Source organism: Candoia aspera, chromosome 8 (genome assembly GCF_035149785.1).
Source record: "Candoia aspera isolate rCanAsp1 chromosome 8, rCanAsp1.hap2, whole genome shotgun sequence".
In the NCBI taxonomy this organism is placed as follows: domain Eukaryota; kingdom Metazoa; phylum Chordata; class Lepidosauria; order Squamata; family Boidae; genus Candoia; species Candoia aspera.
The window spans coordinates 64,652,763-64,667,928 of NC_086160.1; the positions used below are offsets into that span (position 1 = coordinate 64,652,763).

The 15,166-nt window shown below is 40.4% G+C and overlaps 1 protein-coding gene across 3 annotated transcripts in view; it reads right to left on the bottom strand.

The window, feature by feature from the left end:
• Window positions 1–444: 444 nt before the first annotated feature.
• The window catches only part of AFF1 (ALF transcription elongation factor 1), a 156,021-nt gene continuing 141,299 nt past the window's right edge, over window positions 445–15,166 (bottom strand). For all 3 annotated transcript variants that reach the window (XM_063310427.1, XM_063310428.1, XM_063310429.1), the window contains 8 exons: window positions 14,985–15,064; window positions 12,475–12,538; window positions 11,298–11,434; window positions 8,439–8,510; window positions 8,183–8,276; window positions 7,916–7,959; window positions 6,720–6,949; window positions 445–4,319 (listed from right to left, as the gene is read on the bottom strand). In XM_063310427.1, coding sequence (XP_063166497.1) covers window positions 4,198–4,319; window positions 6,720–6,949; window positions 7,916–7,959; window positions 8,183–8,276; window positions 8,439–8,510; window positions 11,298–11,434; window positions 12,475–12,538; window positions 14,985–15,064 — 843 coding nt within the window. In that variant the 3' untranslated portion in view covers window positions 445–4,197. The remainder of the gene's footprint in view (window positions 4,320–6,719; window positions 6,950–7,915; window positions 7,960–8,182; window positions 8,277–8,438; window positions 8,511–11,297; window positions 11,435–12,474; window positions 12,539–14,984; window positions 15,065–15,166) is intronic.

Consider the following 15,166-nt stretch of genomic DNA (forward strand, 5'->3'; position numbering starts at 1 on the left):
TGGTGTCTGTGTGCTTTCCTCAGCTTACAAGCATCTTTCTTAGTAATTTCGCCATTTCTCTCTCCCTTCCCACAAGGCCAGCACACTGGTAATCCACAGCAAATTTAACATGGTTTGCAGGTGCCTGATACCTGATGAGAATACAAGCCAGGGAGCTCCTGAGGACTCTAATAGTTACTCAAGAAAGTGCCTTAAATCCATTGCTATGGAGCCAATCTTGCTTTGTATTATTGGAATTATGTTAGCATTTAAGAAGATATGGTGCAGATTTTTCTTCTGTTTCAAAGTTGGCATACCTAAATTCTGTTCTGTCCAAAAATGTCCTGTCTTGTCAATGTTAATGCTATTATATCAATCTGTTTAGTTTTTGAGAGCATCATGGGAACTACCACTGTTAATGATTAAAAGGCTTTTCAAAAGAGCAACTGTCACAAAAGATGGTGCTTCATTTAATGTTTATTTCATTACCCCACAGAATTAAACAAATCAATCTGGAAATACCACCAATATACAGGGCAGAAAATATTTACAAGATGGAGACACAACATCCCATAATAAATTTAAATGTACAGATTTTTTAATAAAGAAACCATGGGAACAGAGTGGAAAAGAGAAGGACAGATAGGAAGAGAAATTGCCCTTTAAAAATAAAATTGTCATCAATCTAATGTTCAGTCCACATCTCCAGTGTCAATGGAACTTGCAAATTATTAAATTATGGTTATCTTAGATATATAGAACATTGTCAATTTTAAATACATTAATTATAATTCTAAATAAATATCTGGGGAGGAAGCTGCTTTGAGTGTGCAGCTCCACAGACCTATTTTTAAAATGGAAAAACCTTATTTCTTGCTCCTTGGATGGAGAACTGGAACCCTGGCTCTGGCTGAAATTCATGGAACACACATGTACAGCTGGGAACCAGAGCCTGGAATAGGGATGAAGTAGATTCTGATCATTAATTCAGTTGGTCTGTTAAAAAAAAAAATGGAAGAAAACAAGGTTCCTAAACCCGATCCCCATGAATGGACTGTCTCTGCAATTTCATGTAAAATTAAAAAGAAAAAAAAAATCATGGAACACGAAAGTATGCTGTTCAAACTGGAGAATCATCTTCACTTCTCTGGAAAATTGAGAAGTTTCACTCCCCTTTGGTTTTGGAAGAGGTTTTATACAGCCTTTCCTGAACCGAACCAGATTTTAACTTTTTTTTTTTAATAAAATGAAACCTCTATTGCTCTTTTTTCTATCATTTTATGAGCTGTCATATAAAATCAGTAGCATAAATGCACTGCAGGCTTCGTTTCTTTTTAGCACAGAGATTAGTCGCTGAATCTCTGGGAGATTCTGGGATTGAATGAATAGGCAGGAGAGGATATGCAACAGATTATCACAATCTTTTGAATAAAGTGCTCAATAAGTGGGCTGAAGTGGGGCCCCTTAACAACTGAGTATTCTTTATATAAGAATATAGTTAACAAAGCAAAAACAGCAGCAAAGGATCTAGCTGGTTCAGGAATTATTCGGAAGAGGGGACAGAAGAGAGAGAGAAGGGGCTAGAGGGGAAACTCTGTCCTTAGACTACAAAGACTGATGGGGGGAAAGGGAGGTATGTGATCTGCAACAGGGAGACAAAGCAAATTTAGTGTTTGCCTGATTCTCACTCAGGCCCCAAAACTCAGTTTTTTCATGTCTGGTCAGTGTGTTAAGACAGGTGGGTGCAACCAGCCCACTCTCCCACACTGGGACCAAGTCCTTATCTAGGAAAAACAGGTACCAATCCAGTTGCATTGAAAACCTAACATTTTGATGGACTTTCCCCATTCCTGAGATATCATTGCAGTAATTTTGTGAGTTAAAAAAATATTTCTGAATGGAACCTGTATATACCTGTATAATAGAGATCAGCAGTGTAGTGCTGGTGGACGCCAAAACATTTACCAGGAGGTACCCCAGAATCCCCCAAAATCTGACACAATTTTGGAATTCTCAGCTGAGATCTCAGTAATCTCATGAAATATCTTACTGACATTCATGAGGTTTCAGCAGTTTAGGAGTAGGGTACTAGGGCCCCAAGAGGTTGTTGATGCCTGCTGCACAGGAATGAAGCTCAGCATTTGAGAGCTGCCTGGGGTCTGCAGATTCTGCTCTCTGGCCAACAGCAATCAGGATTGGAGCGAGTGTCTTCTGCTCTTCACCATCCTTTCTCCAACTGCAGCTTTAGATGCAGGCAATGTATGACAGAAGGCTAAGCAGCCTTTCTACCGCCCACCAGCTCAAACGTGTGTGTGTGTGTGTGTGTGTGTTTTGCACCAATTCAGTAGGGTTCCAAGATCTCCACCTTATCTTCGTCAGGATTAAGTAACTTGTATTTAAACACTTTGGAGGAAATTTTTTTTAAAAGTTTTTCAAAATAGAAGTGGGTTTTTTCCAGAAACTCTCCAAAGCTTTTCCTTTCCTTATGCTTCCTCATGCTTTTTCTTTGTGGGGACTGCGTTATCACCAAACCAAATCTGTCCTGAAAGAATCAGGAAGATTTATCTGGAAGATACTCCCCCACTGGCCTGTCTTAAGTCAAACAATAACAGATGCAAATGGGAAAATTAAAGGCATGGGTGAAAAGAGAGCAATAAAATATATTTTAGATTAAACAGAATGCTTTTGTTTCTTATGCTAATCAGGTTATAGGAAACAAATACAGCATTCTCATTAATGGGGATTTTTATAAATCGATGAAAGAAGCAGGAAGGTGTTTGTGGACCAGACATAACTGCTTGTTTACTTACATTGGAGGATACAGGGTTTTCCAAGTTTGACAGAGCAAACTATCTTATTACTGAGGAAACAGAATTCTCTTAAATGAATCACATTAAACTGAGCCAGGCAGCCCCCTTGCCAGCATTAATGAAAAATTCTGCATCAACCAAGGCACTATCTGAACTATCATATTAGGGAAGGTGGACTGAAATGGCACATTGCAAAGTTCCTCCTCCCTCCCAAAAATCTTTACATATCTCCAAATAAACTTCATGTAAGTAGAAGAATCCTCTTCAAATGCCACCCCTTTTATTCAGTGCTAGGGGATTCTTGGAGGGTGCTCTCCCTTCCCTGTGATTGCCCTGTGCCCCTCGTGTGGAGCTACTAAGATCCAAAGGGGCAGCATCTTGAACAGCAGCAGTGGCAACCCCTTCCTCTTCCTCTTCAGTAGTGCATTTTATCACAGCTACTCCATTGATGAACCAGAACCATACCCCTAATTTAGACAGCCCGGGGGCAAGGGAGCCAACATCACATACACTCTGGGTCTTCTGCTCAAATTTGATTCTGACACTGTGGGCCTACTGAGCTGTTTTCATGAGATTGTCAATGTGCCAGATGCAATATCACGAAACCACCACCCATGACAGCTGAAACTGCTACACTGCTGCCACAAATAGCAAAACAAAACAAAAACAAAGAGGGAAGGGGAAAAGGAGAGAGAAAGGCAAACTAGAGGAAGTGGGATAGGCCTGCTACGGGCCAGAAGAACAGAAGAAATAGTGCAACGAACGGCCGCTAGCAGCACATGGAGAAGGGGACAGGCAGGAAGACGGTTTTTGCTTTAACAGAAAGTTCAATTTATGGCTGAAGAATTCCCTCCCCGATTCCTGGGCCCTGCCACCTGCCGGAATGAGATAAATTGGTGATTTATACTTGGGAAAAAAAAGAAAAATCTGAATCATGCACTGGGCCCCTGGCTATTGAGGCATCCTTAGATGTTGCAGAAAATTCTTTGGGAAATGGATGTCCTTCTCACTGGCGCTTCTTCATGTGTGCTGACTGATTGATTATCTTGCTGGTTATTCATTACTAGAAATGTTTATAGACCACTGACACAAAGAAACCATGAAGGGAAAAGGGCAGAGAGAAAGAGAAAGGAGACAATTGCACTTTGTCCTTTGAAAGAAAGGCATCTTCCACTTTGAGGCCTCTTCTTCACTCTTTATCTTCCAAGTGGCCCATTGGCATAGTAGAAATGTAGTCCCTAAAAGTTTTCCAGTGGTGCCAGTTCCCTTCAATCATGCTTCATTCGAACTTGTTCCAGGTGCTTGCTTTTTTTTCTTTTTAAATCCAACCAGTCAGCCCACAAGGCTATTTCTGAGGCTTTCAAAGTGCAAAAGAGTCCAAGGCAAATTCCTCACCTTGAATCACCCATTAAGGCATGTCTGATTCCAGTCTCAGCCACTGCAATCCCTGGCGGGTGTAGTGTACTAGTTCGATCATACTGCTGTTCAACGAGAGAAAGCAGGCAGCGGCGCTGAGCTTGGAAAAAAATTCTGAAAGAGAAACAAAAAAGAAAAAAGTTCATCCAGTCACTACTTAAATTGGCTTCTCTTATGATCTGTTATGTCATTTAAATTAACCTGCAGCTTTGCTAATAATGTAACATGGTTCTGCAACATGTAAGGTACTCATGAACTTAGGCCATAGGAATGCACACTTTTTCCAGGCCAAGCAGAAAATTTGGTTAATTTTTATTTAATGAAAAATGTAATTATTAAATGCACTTAATGAGTAAGGTAAAGGTAAAGGTTTCCCTTGACGTAAAGTCCAGTCGTGTCCGACTCTAGGGGGCGGTGCTCATCTCCGTTTCAAAGCCTTGGAGCCGGCGTTGTCCATAGGACACTTCCGGGTCATGTGGCCAGCATGACTCACGGAACGCCGTTACCTTCCCGCCGAAGCGGTACCAATTAATCTACTCACATTTGCATGTTTTCGAACTGCTTGGTGTGCAGAAGCTGGGACGAGCAACGGGAGCTCACCCCGCCGCGCGGTTTCGAACCGCCGACCTTCCGATCGACAGCTCAGCGGTTTAACCCGCAGCGCCACCGCGTCCCGTCTACTTAATGAGTGCTCTCATATATTTAATAATTTCCCCTTCTGCCACTTTGAATATTGTTCAGTGGCAGCCACATTTGGGGAAGGAAGAGCAGTGTGTCTCTGAGGCCTCCAATGTTTTAAATCAGCGGTTCCCAACCTTTTTGGCACCAGGGACCAGTTTTATGGAAGACAATTTTTCCACAGACCTGGGGGGGTGGGTGGGGCAGATAGTTTCAGGATGATTCAAGCACTTCCTCTTTTTCCCAACCTTTTATTCTTTTTTCTTCGTGCCGTTTGGAGATAGCAGCCAATGGGCTTGCTTTCTCTGACAGGAGGCAGAGCTCAGGTGGTAATGTGAGTGATGGGGAGCAGCTGTAAATACTCAGGCTGTAAATTCGCTCGCTCGCCCACCGCTCACCTCCTGCTCTCCAGCCCGGTTCCTAACAGGCCACAGACCAGAACCAGTCTGCACCCCAGGGGTTGGGGCCCCCTGTTTTAAATGATCTTAAGAAAATAATTTCCCTACCATTGTATTTGGGTTTTTTTCCCCTCATGAACTAGCAGGCTACCCATGACTCTCATGAAGATCAGATGTAATATCGGAAGTTTCCAATTCCCAACAGGTAGGTGGCTTCTCATTCTTTTCACCTTGTGAATGGCTATTGAGAAACTGATGATATGGCAATGGGTGGCTTTTATCAAAAGCGGAATGAGGAACACAGGCAAAGCTGTTGCTATCCGCCTACATGCTCCTTATAAGGCATTTGGTTCGCCATTTAAACTGGGAGAAGAGTCTTGCGTGCATGCATTTCCTTCTTGTTTCTTAATAGGGCCAATTTTTATATTACTATCCTCCATTGTATTTGCTTTCCTAACCTCACAAATATAGTAGTTTATCAAGCTAAGAATGGTTTGAAAATAAGTAAATAGGGATGTATTACTAGAACATTAGACACAATGACATTTCTGCCCAAATAAGCAGGGACAATTTTGTACTCAAAAAGTTCTATATTGACACTATAGATGACCATACTGGACCATGTGACCACCACAGAAAATATGAATTTATATGCATAATGTTCCTCTGTATCCAACTTTTTTCTTTCACTCTGGAATCCAGATGACATGTATATGGTATTTCCAAGTGATTTCCCAGTCACTTGGCTCTAAGAGAACCAAGAGTTACTTAACTTCAAGTTTCTTCCATTATGTATTTTCACATCATGCCTGAATCATTTTTGTTACAGATGTGTACCCTACCCTTCATTCTATCCACATGGAAAACTTCAGTAGAATGGTTAATCATGAAAACTGCTTTTGATTTAACTTAATTCTTAGCTACCTCAGCAATACTCAAGGTTTTTTTTTTCTTATTTTCTAAGTCTTATTTTCTTCAAAATTTGGTCCTAGCCACCAACATGGATAACTTTAAGGTACTATTCTCATAACCCTATAAGCAACCACTTTATTATTCATCAATAATTCTCCATTCAAGAATCAGGGTTATCTACGTATACAGTACAACAATGGTAACAATAATCTGGCCCAAGCATTGTTTTCTGGTCTGGGTCTGGCTGACGTAATTCAGATCAAGAATTTCTACTGATCTGATGAACATGTGATTCTACCTTATATGAACCAATCAACTTCATACTTGTTTTAAGGAGACTAAGAGTGACTCTTGAGAGTGCAAGCAGAGTCTCTTGTTAGCAATGAAAGCCAAGAGCCATTTAGAGATGCTGCTAACCTTCGGACCCCCCAAAATTAAATTGCTAAGCAATGCACAAAATTGTCCTCAAGAGGAAGCAGAGCTTTAAGAAATTGAATTTGCAAGTCAGTCAGAAACAAATCCTTACTCTTATTCTTCCTAGCCAAAAGATCAGCTTGTTCCCAGAAATCATAGGCATACAGAATATAAGAAGTGATGTTGACAAAGGAAGAGGTGATGGTCGGTATATAATGAGGGACGCTGACTGAAGAGCCGAGGCCACTGCTTCCACAGCTGCTGGCGCTGGAACCTGTCTGGGAGCTGACTGAGCCAGCCGGAGAGGGCATTGGGGAAAGAGGAGAAGGTGTGCCGGTGCTCCTGAAGGATGAAACACAACAGGGCACATCGTTATATTCAAGAAATACACAAAGTAGAATTAGGTATTTAAGAAGGAAAAAAAGTCTAAGGAAGAGGCATGAACGTATTTAGAGGACAAATATCTAAAAGGGTTTCTAACATGTAAAATCTCCCAACAACTGGCTAAATGAGGACTGAGCATGCTTGGTGGCCAAAGCGTGCTGAGCAATGTTGATCAACCAAGGAGGGAGGGGAGATTCTGGAGGAAAATACTTAACTTTAAACAAGTGCATTCCACAGCTCAGCAGCCTTTTCAATCACCAGGACTTGTTCAAGTCCTACATGTTTGAAAGCTATTTTGATCACTCATTCCCAACCTGCTGCCCTTTCAAACTGTTAGACTTCAACTTCCATGTTCCTTAAGTCAGCATGAATTCTATTGATTTCCAAAGTTATGATGAGTGCCTTGACATTTAGGAAGTGTGGCATGTTCTGCTTTTGGAGAAATGTTAATGTGTTCTGTTCTGCTCAGGACAGCAAAGATAAAAACAGACATCATAAAGTAGCCTGAGAGTGAGAGCAAACGAGCAAGCATGGAACTTGCTCTAAATGATGGATCCCATGAGTTTTATAGCTGAAGATGGATTAGAACTTGGATCTCCCCTGTCCAAATCTCCCCATTCTTGATGGTAAGAAACCGTTTCCTCTGAGCAGAATGCTGGGCAATCCTATAACTGTCTACTCAGAAGTTAACTCTCCTTTAGCTTGGGACTTACTCCACAGCAAGAGGGTATCAGGTCAAAAGTGGCAGTGGCGAGCCTGAGAAGCTACAGCCAAGCAATGATTTATATTCTGAGGTCATCGAACTGGTTTCAAACCAATTCATACTGTTGGTCTACACATAGCCTATATACATAAATCTTACAATTAACCAGAAAAGAAAATCAGTTTTTAATTTTTATAACAAGAGCAAGTTTGTGATGTTACCTTGCAACACATGGAGAAGGTGCTTGGGCAATTCTAGAAGAACTCTGTAATAAGCAATGAAATTCTATTTAGATCACAAGCGATGTCAACTTATGCTATTATTCTTTTCATAGGAGGGAAACTCTGATTTTTCATGAACTTGCAGCTCCCACGTTACACTGTTCACATTGTTAACTGTTCACTCAGGAAAACCATTCACCCACTGACATAATATTGTTGGAACTACCCTTCCCACCCACCTTTCAGTCAAAACTTTTCACTCTCTACCTTGAAATGTTCATTAAGAGTCCGGGAATACTTTATTGCTGTGTCCTTTTTATAGCGAAACATTGCCATGTACAGAATGGCTTGGCAGCGCATGCTGTGAAAACACAATCAACATGGAACATATGCAACTGTTGGAACATTGGTCCACATAGCTCAAAACTCTTAACAGATTGCACCAAAGCAAAGCAGAAAGCTATGCATTTTTAATATGCTTTTTAACTTAGAATGCTTGGAAACAGAACAGAGACCAACTTACCAAAACACAATGAAGATTTTTTCTTGTGTGGTTGTTGAAGAGTCCGCAAAGGATTTTAACGTCATTATGAATCTAAGAGAAGACAAATTGCACTTGTTTGTAATTTAAAAAAAAACCCCGTAATATTGTGATGCACTGAACTAGCAGTGAAACAAAGGGTTGGTTTTACAGAATCAGGCAGATATGGAAAAAAAACCATAGGTTCAAACAGCAGAACAAATCATGACTTGGTTGTTGAACTGAGAATTTCTCATTCATGAGTCTCACCAGTCATCCTGAAGGTACGAATCCTAGAAAATATAATAGCTACTGCATGTTGGTCAGGATGTGAATTTTGGTATTTCCACATACCAAAAGGAGTCTTCAAGGAAGCAAATGTGTTCTGCTCTCCAGTGGGGGAAGTAACCCAGAAGGAATCTGTCTAACCTCTTAATTTCCTGACAAAGGGGATGAATGATATGGGGAGAAAGAAGTGCAGCAGGTCTCTTCTTACAAAGCCTGCCTCAGCAGAGGTATGAAAACCTCTGCCAGCTGCCAGGAATAAACACTGACTCAAACACTGACACATACATACCACATGTGATAAAACATTCCTTGTTTCATGACATTCCCAACATTTATTACTGTATGATTTGTCCATCTTAGCTATTATCGATGGGGCTGTATTGTTGTTGTTTATTCATTTAGTCGCTTCTGACTCTTCGTGACTTCATGGACCAGCCCACGCCAGAGCTTCCTGTCGGTTGTCAACACCCCCAGCTCCCCCAGGGACGAGTCCGTCACCTCTAGAATATCATCCATCCACCTTGCCCTTGGTCGGTCCCTCTTCCTTTTGCCCTCCACTCTCCCTAGCATCAGCATCTTCTCCAGGGTGTCCTGTCTTCTCATGATGTGGCCAAAGTATTTCAGTTTTGCCTTTAATATCATTCCCTCAAGTGAGCAGTCTGGCTTTATTTCCTGGAGGATGGACTGGTTTGAACTTCTTGCAGTCCAAGGCACTCTCAGAATTTTCCTCCAACACCACAGTTCAAAAGCATCGATCTTCCTTCTCTCAGCCTTCCTTATGGTCCAGCTCTCGCAGCCATATGTTACTACGGGGAACACCATTGCTTTAACTATGCGGACCTTTGTTGTCAGTGTGATGTCTCTGCTCTTAACTATTTTACCAAGATTTGTGATTGCTCTTCTCCCAAGGATTTAGCGTCTTCTGATTTCCTGACTGCAGTCAGCATCTGCAGTAATCTTCGCACCTAGAAATACAAAGTCTTTCACTGCTTCTACATTTTCTCCCTCTATTTGCCAGTTATCAATCAAGCTGGTTGCCATAATCTTGGGTTTTTTTGAGGTTTAGCTGCAAGCCAGCTTTTGCACTTTCTTCTTTCACCTTCATCATAAGGCTCCTCAGTTCCTCTTCGCTTTCAGCCATCAAAGTGGTATCATCTGCATATCTGAGATTGTTAATGTTTCTTCCAGCAATTTTAACTCCAGCCTTGGATTCCTCAAGCCCAGCACATCACATGATGTGTTCTGTGTACAAGTTGAATAGGTAGGGTGAGAGTATACAACCCTGCCGTACTCCTTTCCCAATCTTAAACCAGTCCGTTGTTCCGTGGTCTGTTCTTACTGTCGCTACTTGGTCCGTTATACAGATTCCTCAGGAGGCATACAAGATGACTTGGTATCCCCATACCGCTAAGAACTTGCCACAATTTGTTATGGTCCACACAGTCAAAGGCTTTAGAATAGTCAATAAAACAGAAATAGATGTTTTTCTGAAACTCCCCGGCTTTTTCCATTATCCAGTGGATACTGGCAATTTGGTCCCTAGTTCCTCTGCCTTTTCTAAACCCAGCTTGTGCATCTGGCAATTCTCGCTCCATGAATTGCTGAAGTCTACCTTGCAGGATCTTGAGCATTACCTTACTGGCATGTGAAATGAGTGCCACTGTTCGATAGTTTGAACATTCTTTAGTGTTCCCCTTTCTTGGTATGGGGATATAAGTTGATTTTTTCCAGTCTGATGGCCATTCTTGTGTTTTCCAAATTTGCTGGCATATAGCATGTATTACCTTGACAGCATCATCTCGCAAGATTTTGAACAATTCAGCTGGGATACCATTGGATGGGGCTGTGTATCATCCATAAAACATTTTATACCAGTTTTCCTTTAGATTGTAACTTGATGTGAATTTTATAGATTCAGTCCTTTAATTCTTCCCATTGTGTTGTAATTCTTTCTTAAAGTTTTGCATCCATTTTATTATACAGGAGTTTTTTTTGTTGTTGTTCTGACTCTGTGTCATATCTAAGTAAAGGTTTATGTACACCCTAATAGGTGGTGTCGGTTTTATATCAGCGTTTCAAATTCTGATTTTTTTATTTTGTTCTTCCTTCTTGAAATCTGATTTTATCCTTCCAACTGTTTGTAAATACATGAGCCATGGTTTATTCCAGCCTTCAGTAAGTAGTTCTTGATCTCAGTAGGTCTGTCCACTGCCTTTTGCAGTTCAACAGACTTCCTGTACAAGGAGGGCTATATTGTCTGAGCCCTTATTTGAAGTGGGCTCAGAGTACTTGCTGTACAACTTTCCTTAGCTATAGAGCAGACAAGAAAACAGCAGGAAAACAAAGGAGACTAGAAGGCCCTGAAAATAAGAGGAAGACAAAACAAATCCAGAAGGAGAATGGTTTTGAATCTAGACATGACTAAAAACAAAGAAGGTCTGGTAAGGAGATTCCTAGGATAGGTAGAGGATAAAAAAGCTGCAGTGAGGAACAATGAACTCAGTCTGGAAACTTCTACACACCAAAGGAAGAATTTCAAGCCAGCAGGTACAACAGAAATTGTTCTCTACTTACTTAATGAGGTCTATGGTCTCTGCAAACATGGTATAGGCTGGCTTTGGTGAGAGGGGGTCTGATTCCATTGCAATGCCACACTCAATAAAGGACAGGGCAGCATCCAAGTACTTGAAGGCCTTTCCAACTTTGTCTGTCTGTTGGAAAGAAAGTTAGCACTGATCAACCAACAAGCCGCCCAGATGAGTCACTTAGTTTTATGGACATTCTCCCACTGTTTGAAGAGCACCAGCCAAAAATCATTTGATTCAAGCATTGTATTAGGCCTTGGTTGCTTAAACCTGGTTACCTAAATGAATTACAAGTGATTGGATTCATACAATGTACTAAGTAAAAAACCTAGGAAAAATGAAAGTATTAATCCAGCTGCTCAGAACTGACTTTAATCTCAATTAAAGGATAATTTCTTTCCTACTAGAAGAGTGGAATACCTATGCTCAACAGAAAACGCAACAAGAATGAAATGCACTGTCATCATTGGGAATTGTAACACATTTTTATTCGTTTATACAATTTTTATCTGCTTTTCTGAGTGAAATGATACCCCAAAGTGGATTTATAAAGTAGACTGACCATTTAACAAGGGCCTTTCACACAGATTTTGAAGCATTCGTTTGTTTACCTGTGCCTGTGGATATGATGTTATCCTTTGGAACTCAGTGCACTCAAACCAGCACACTGGAGGGGGTATGGTTTCCTTCCTTAACTTAGATAGTTAAATGGTATTATGCAATAGGACTAGGGGGTCTCATCAGCCAAACGCTTTTAAGCAACAAGTGAGGACCAGAAGCAGTTAAAAATCAGGGATTTAGCTTTGTGGGTGAACATGTGTGTCAACCCCTTGGCAGCACGACTCCTTAGTCTTTCAAGACTGTTCCAACCTCAGAAGACCAGTTCCAAGCTGGAAATACCACAGTTTTGAGCTTGCAGTGGGTGTTCTGAGGTGGAAACATTTCCAATTTAAACCATTTTGCAAACCTTCCAACTTGTTCAAGATCAGAGAGAAAACCTGTAGCAGAGAGATTTAATCTCATCTTTCACTTCACAATAGGGTTCTTTGGAGCTGATCCATGGTTACTTCTCAATGAGTGTTTGCTTTATCTAGCAATCTCTAAGGTTAATTGCACTATTTGGAACCAAGTATATTCACTTGCAACTTTTCTGAAGGCAATCCTACCATTGCATCAGCTTTGTGCTTCAACCTTTTGGCTTCCTTTAAGTGAAATTCCACTGGATGTTGTCTGAAATAAAACACACAGAGAAAGGTTTTTCAGAATAGACAAACACACCACATACAAATTTTGTTCCACAGTGTTGAATGAATAGCCAAAATATCTGTACAATATTTACAGGGTTTCTCAGTGGGCTTATGAGATCCACCCACCAGGAAAAAAAACCAAACAAACATAAATCAACTGTGTTGTTATTTTTGCTAATGACACAATCTAATAAGAAAGACGACGCACAGAGATACTCATCTTGCTATTCCCTTATAGGGTAAACACTGTTATCCAAGAGTAAGAGTAAGAAGATTGAGTAGTCTAAGCCAAAAAAATTAAAGACAAAATGTGTGTGAGAGAAAAAGTAATACATCTACATCTAATGGGCATCAACACCATTCCCTGTACTTCTATACCTACCTATCCTTGTAAACATTCCTGCTTCCATGAAATCCACATACTGAATCATCCATTGTCTTTTGTTTAATGTCCTCACCTCTCTCTTTTTGAGGATTTCATCAACTCCATCCAACCATGACTTTTTCAATCTTTTCAAACCATTTATTCTTCCTTCCTTTATTCTGCAATTTGATCCCCAATCATTCCCTCCATAATGAGCAAACCACCTCCATGTTCTTTTGCACTAGTTACTCACTTTGTTTTCAGTACACTTTCTGTCATCACCCATTCAGTCTATTTACCACATCTTCTTGTTTTACTACATCTACTTCCATGACACATTTCTATTGCATTCAATTTATTTTTACATTCTTCTTGGTATACCCAACTCTCATTTCCATATAACGAAGTGGGCAGGCATACAGTATGTTGCCATTTGTGCTTCTTTCAACAAATGTTCATTCCTTGAAGAGATGTAGAATTTATTGATGAGGGTATAGAACATTCCAGAGAACTCTTGAATGTTATACCTTCCTTCAGACTATACCATTCTGGAGGTGATTTGGCAGTCCTGGAAGAAAATTCTTCAAACAAGAAGAGTTTGAAATATTCCACAGGAGAAGCACCATGTCCAGAACAACTTGAACCAACTTTGAATTTGGAAGAGTTACTTCTGAAAACTACTGAATCACTACTGGAACAGCATGGTTTCTGGATTGATGAATTTTGCACATCAATTGGAGTGGTTGTGGAACATTCTTGGTTTCTTTATTGTTAAATTCACAGTCCCATAACAGAAGCAACATTAAAAGCACAAAGTATCTAGGAGCAAAAAACACCAGTAAAATTGCACCTTAAAGCTTTTAGAGAATACAAGATTATGGATCAGAAATGATCAGAATAAGAAAAAAGGCCATTTTGACATTTGCAGACGAATAATTCTCCCTGGAAATTAGGTACAGAGTAGCCAATCTACAAACTTAGTTTTGAGAACCACTGAATTAAAAAAAAAGCACAATATGCAGGTTTAGGACAGCAGTATAAATCACAAACAAATTCCATCTTACTGACAGCAGCTCTAGAACGCAAAAGCCAGCATTTTGGCATAACTATAGTATCCTGCACAGTAATGTTATCAAAATAATCCTTAGAAATGCTGCATTCCTCTTTCCCTAAAAATCTGACATAATCAATCTTTACTCCAATATGCAATACAAGCTAAGAGTGACTTATCTGGCAGGTGAACAATTTTTAGTCATTTTGACCGATGAACTGATTGCATATGGCCAGGCCATGCATTAGCACAGCTTTCATTCTGGCTACAAAATCTATGAGTTGCGGTCTCAATACATCTAGATTGGGGAATGCAGAATGGGAACAGAGTTTGCAAATAAATACAGTAGGGGACAAAAATACAGATTCAGACCGATGGGAAAGGTGGGCAGGTAAGCAGAATAGGACTCACAGAAAATTGGAAGTTTGAGTAGTTGAAAGATGCGTAGATGGCAAAGGAGACAACACTAGATGCTGAGCCATGGGCAATTATAGCCAAGCTGGAAGAGGTCAGGGGAAGAAATGTGCTGCCTGGGAATCAGGCTATGCTAGGATGGAAGAATAATACAGAGGCTTCATACTCGTTTTGTACTTAGGACCCTAACATGAGAAATAACACAGTGTTAGTTAGGAAATTTTCCTGCTTCTAACCCCGCCTGTTGCTGACACTGCTATTTTGAACAATTTTTTTTTCTTATTTGTCATATTGTTTTGAATCTGTTTTCTTAACACTGCATGCTGGCCAGAGCTGTTATGGAATCAGAAGCATTAGAAATCAGATATATAAACAAGCAAGTAGATTAAGCCAAAAATTATAGCGAGTTGATAGGTTGTTATCCCAAGATAATTCCACACGAACAAGACATATGGAGGGAATGGAATGGCGAAAGGGACCCGAATGTGGTTTCTGGAAAAGGCTGGAAGAAAACCAAGGCTCGTTCAATAGGTTACAAGGGAAACAGAGACCTCAAAAGACAACACATCCCAACCAGAAGGAAAAAGAAAGTATTCTTACCTTCGAGGTTTCATTGGCTTGGAGGTACCATTTGGCAAAGAAGGCACTGGGAAGGGGTTTGGAACATCATCTGCAGAGCCCTGGAAAGACAGAGAGGAAGAATGTCACATACTTGTAACTCAGAAGTAAAGTCACAACATAACTTTTTGCATTCTTCACTGTTTTTGTCTAGCAATGTTTGA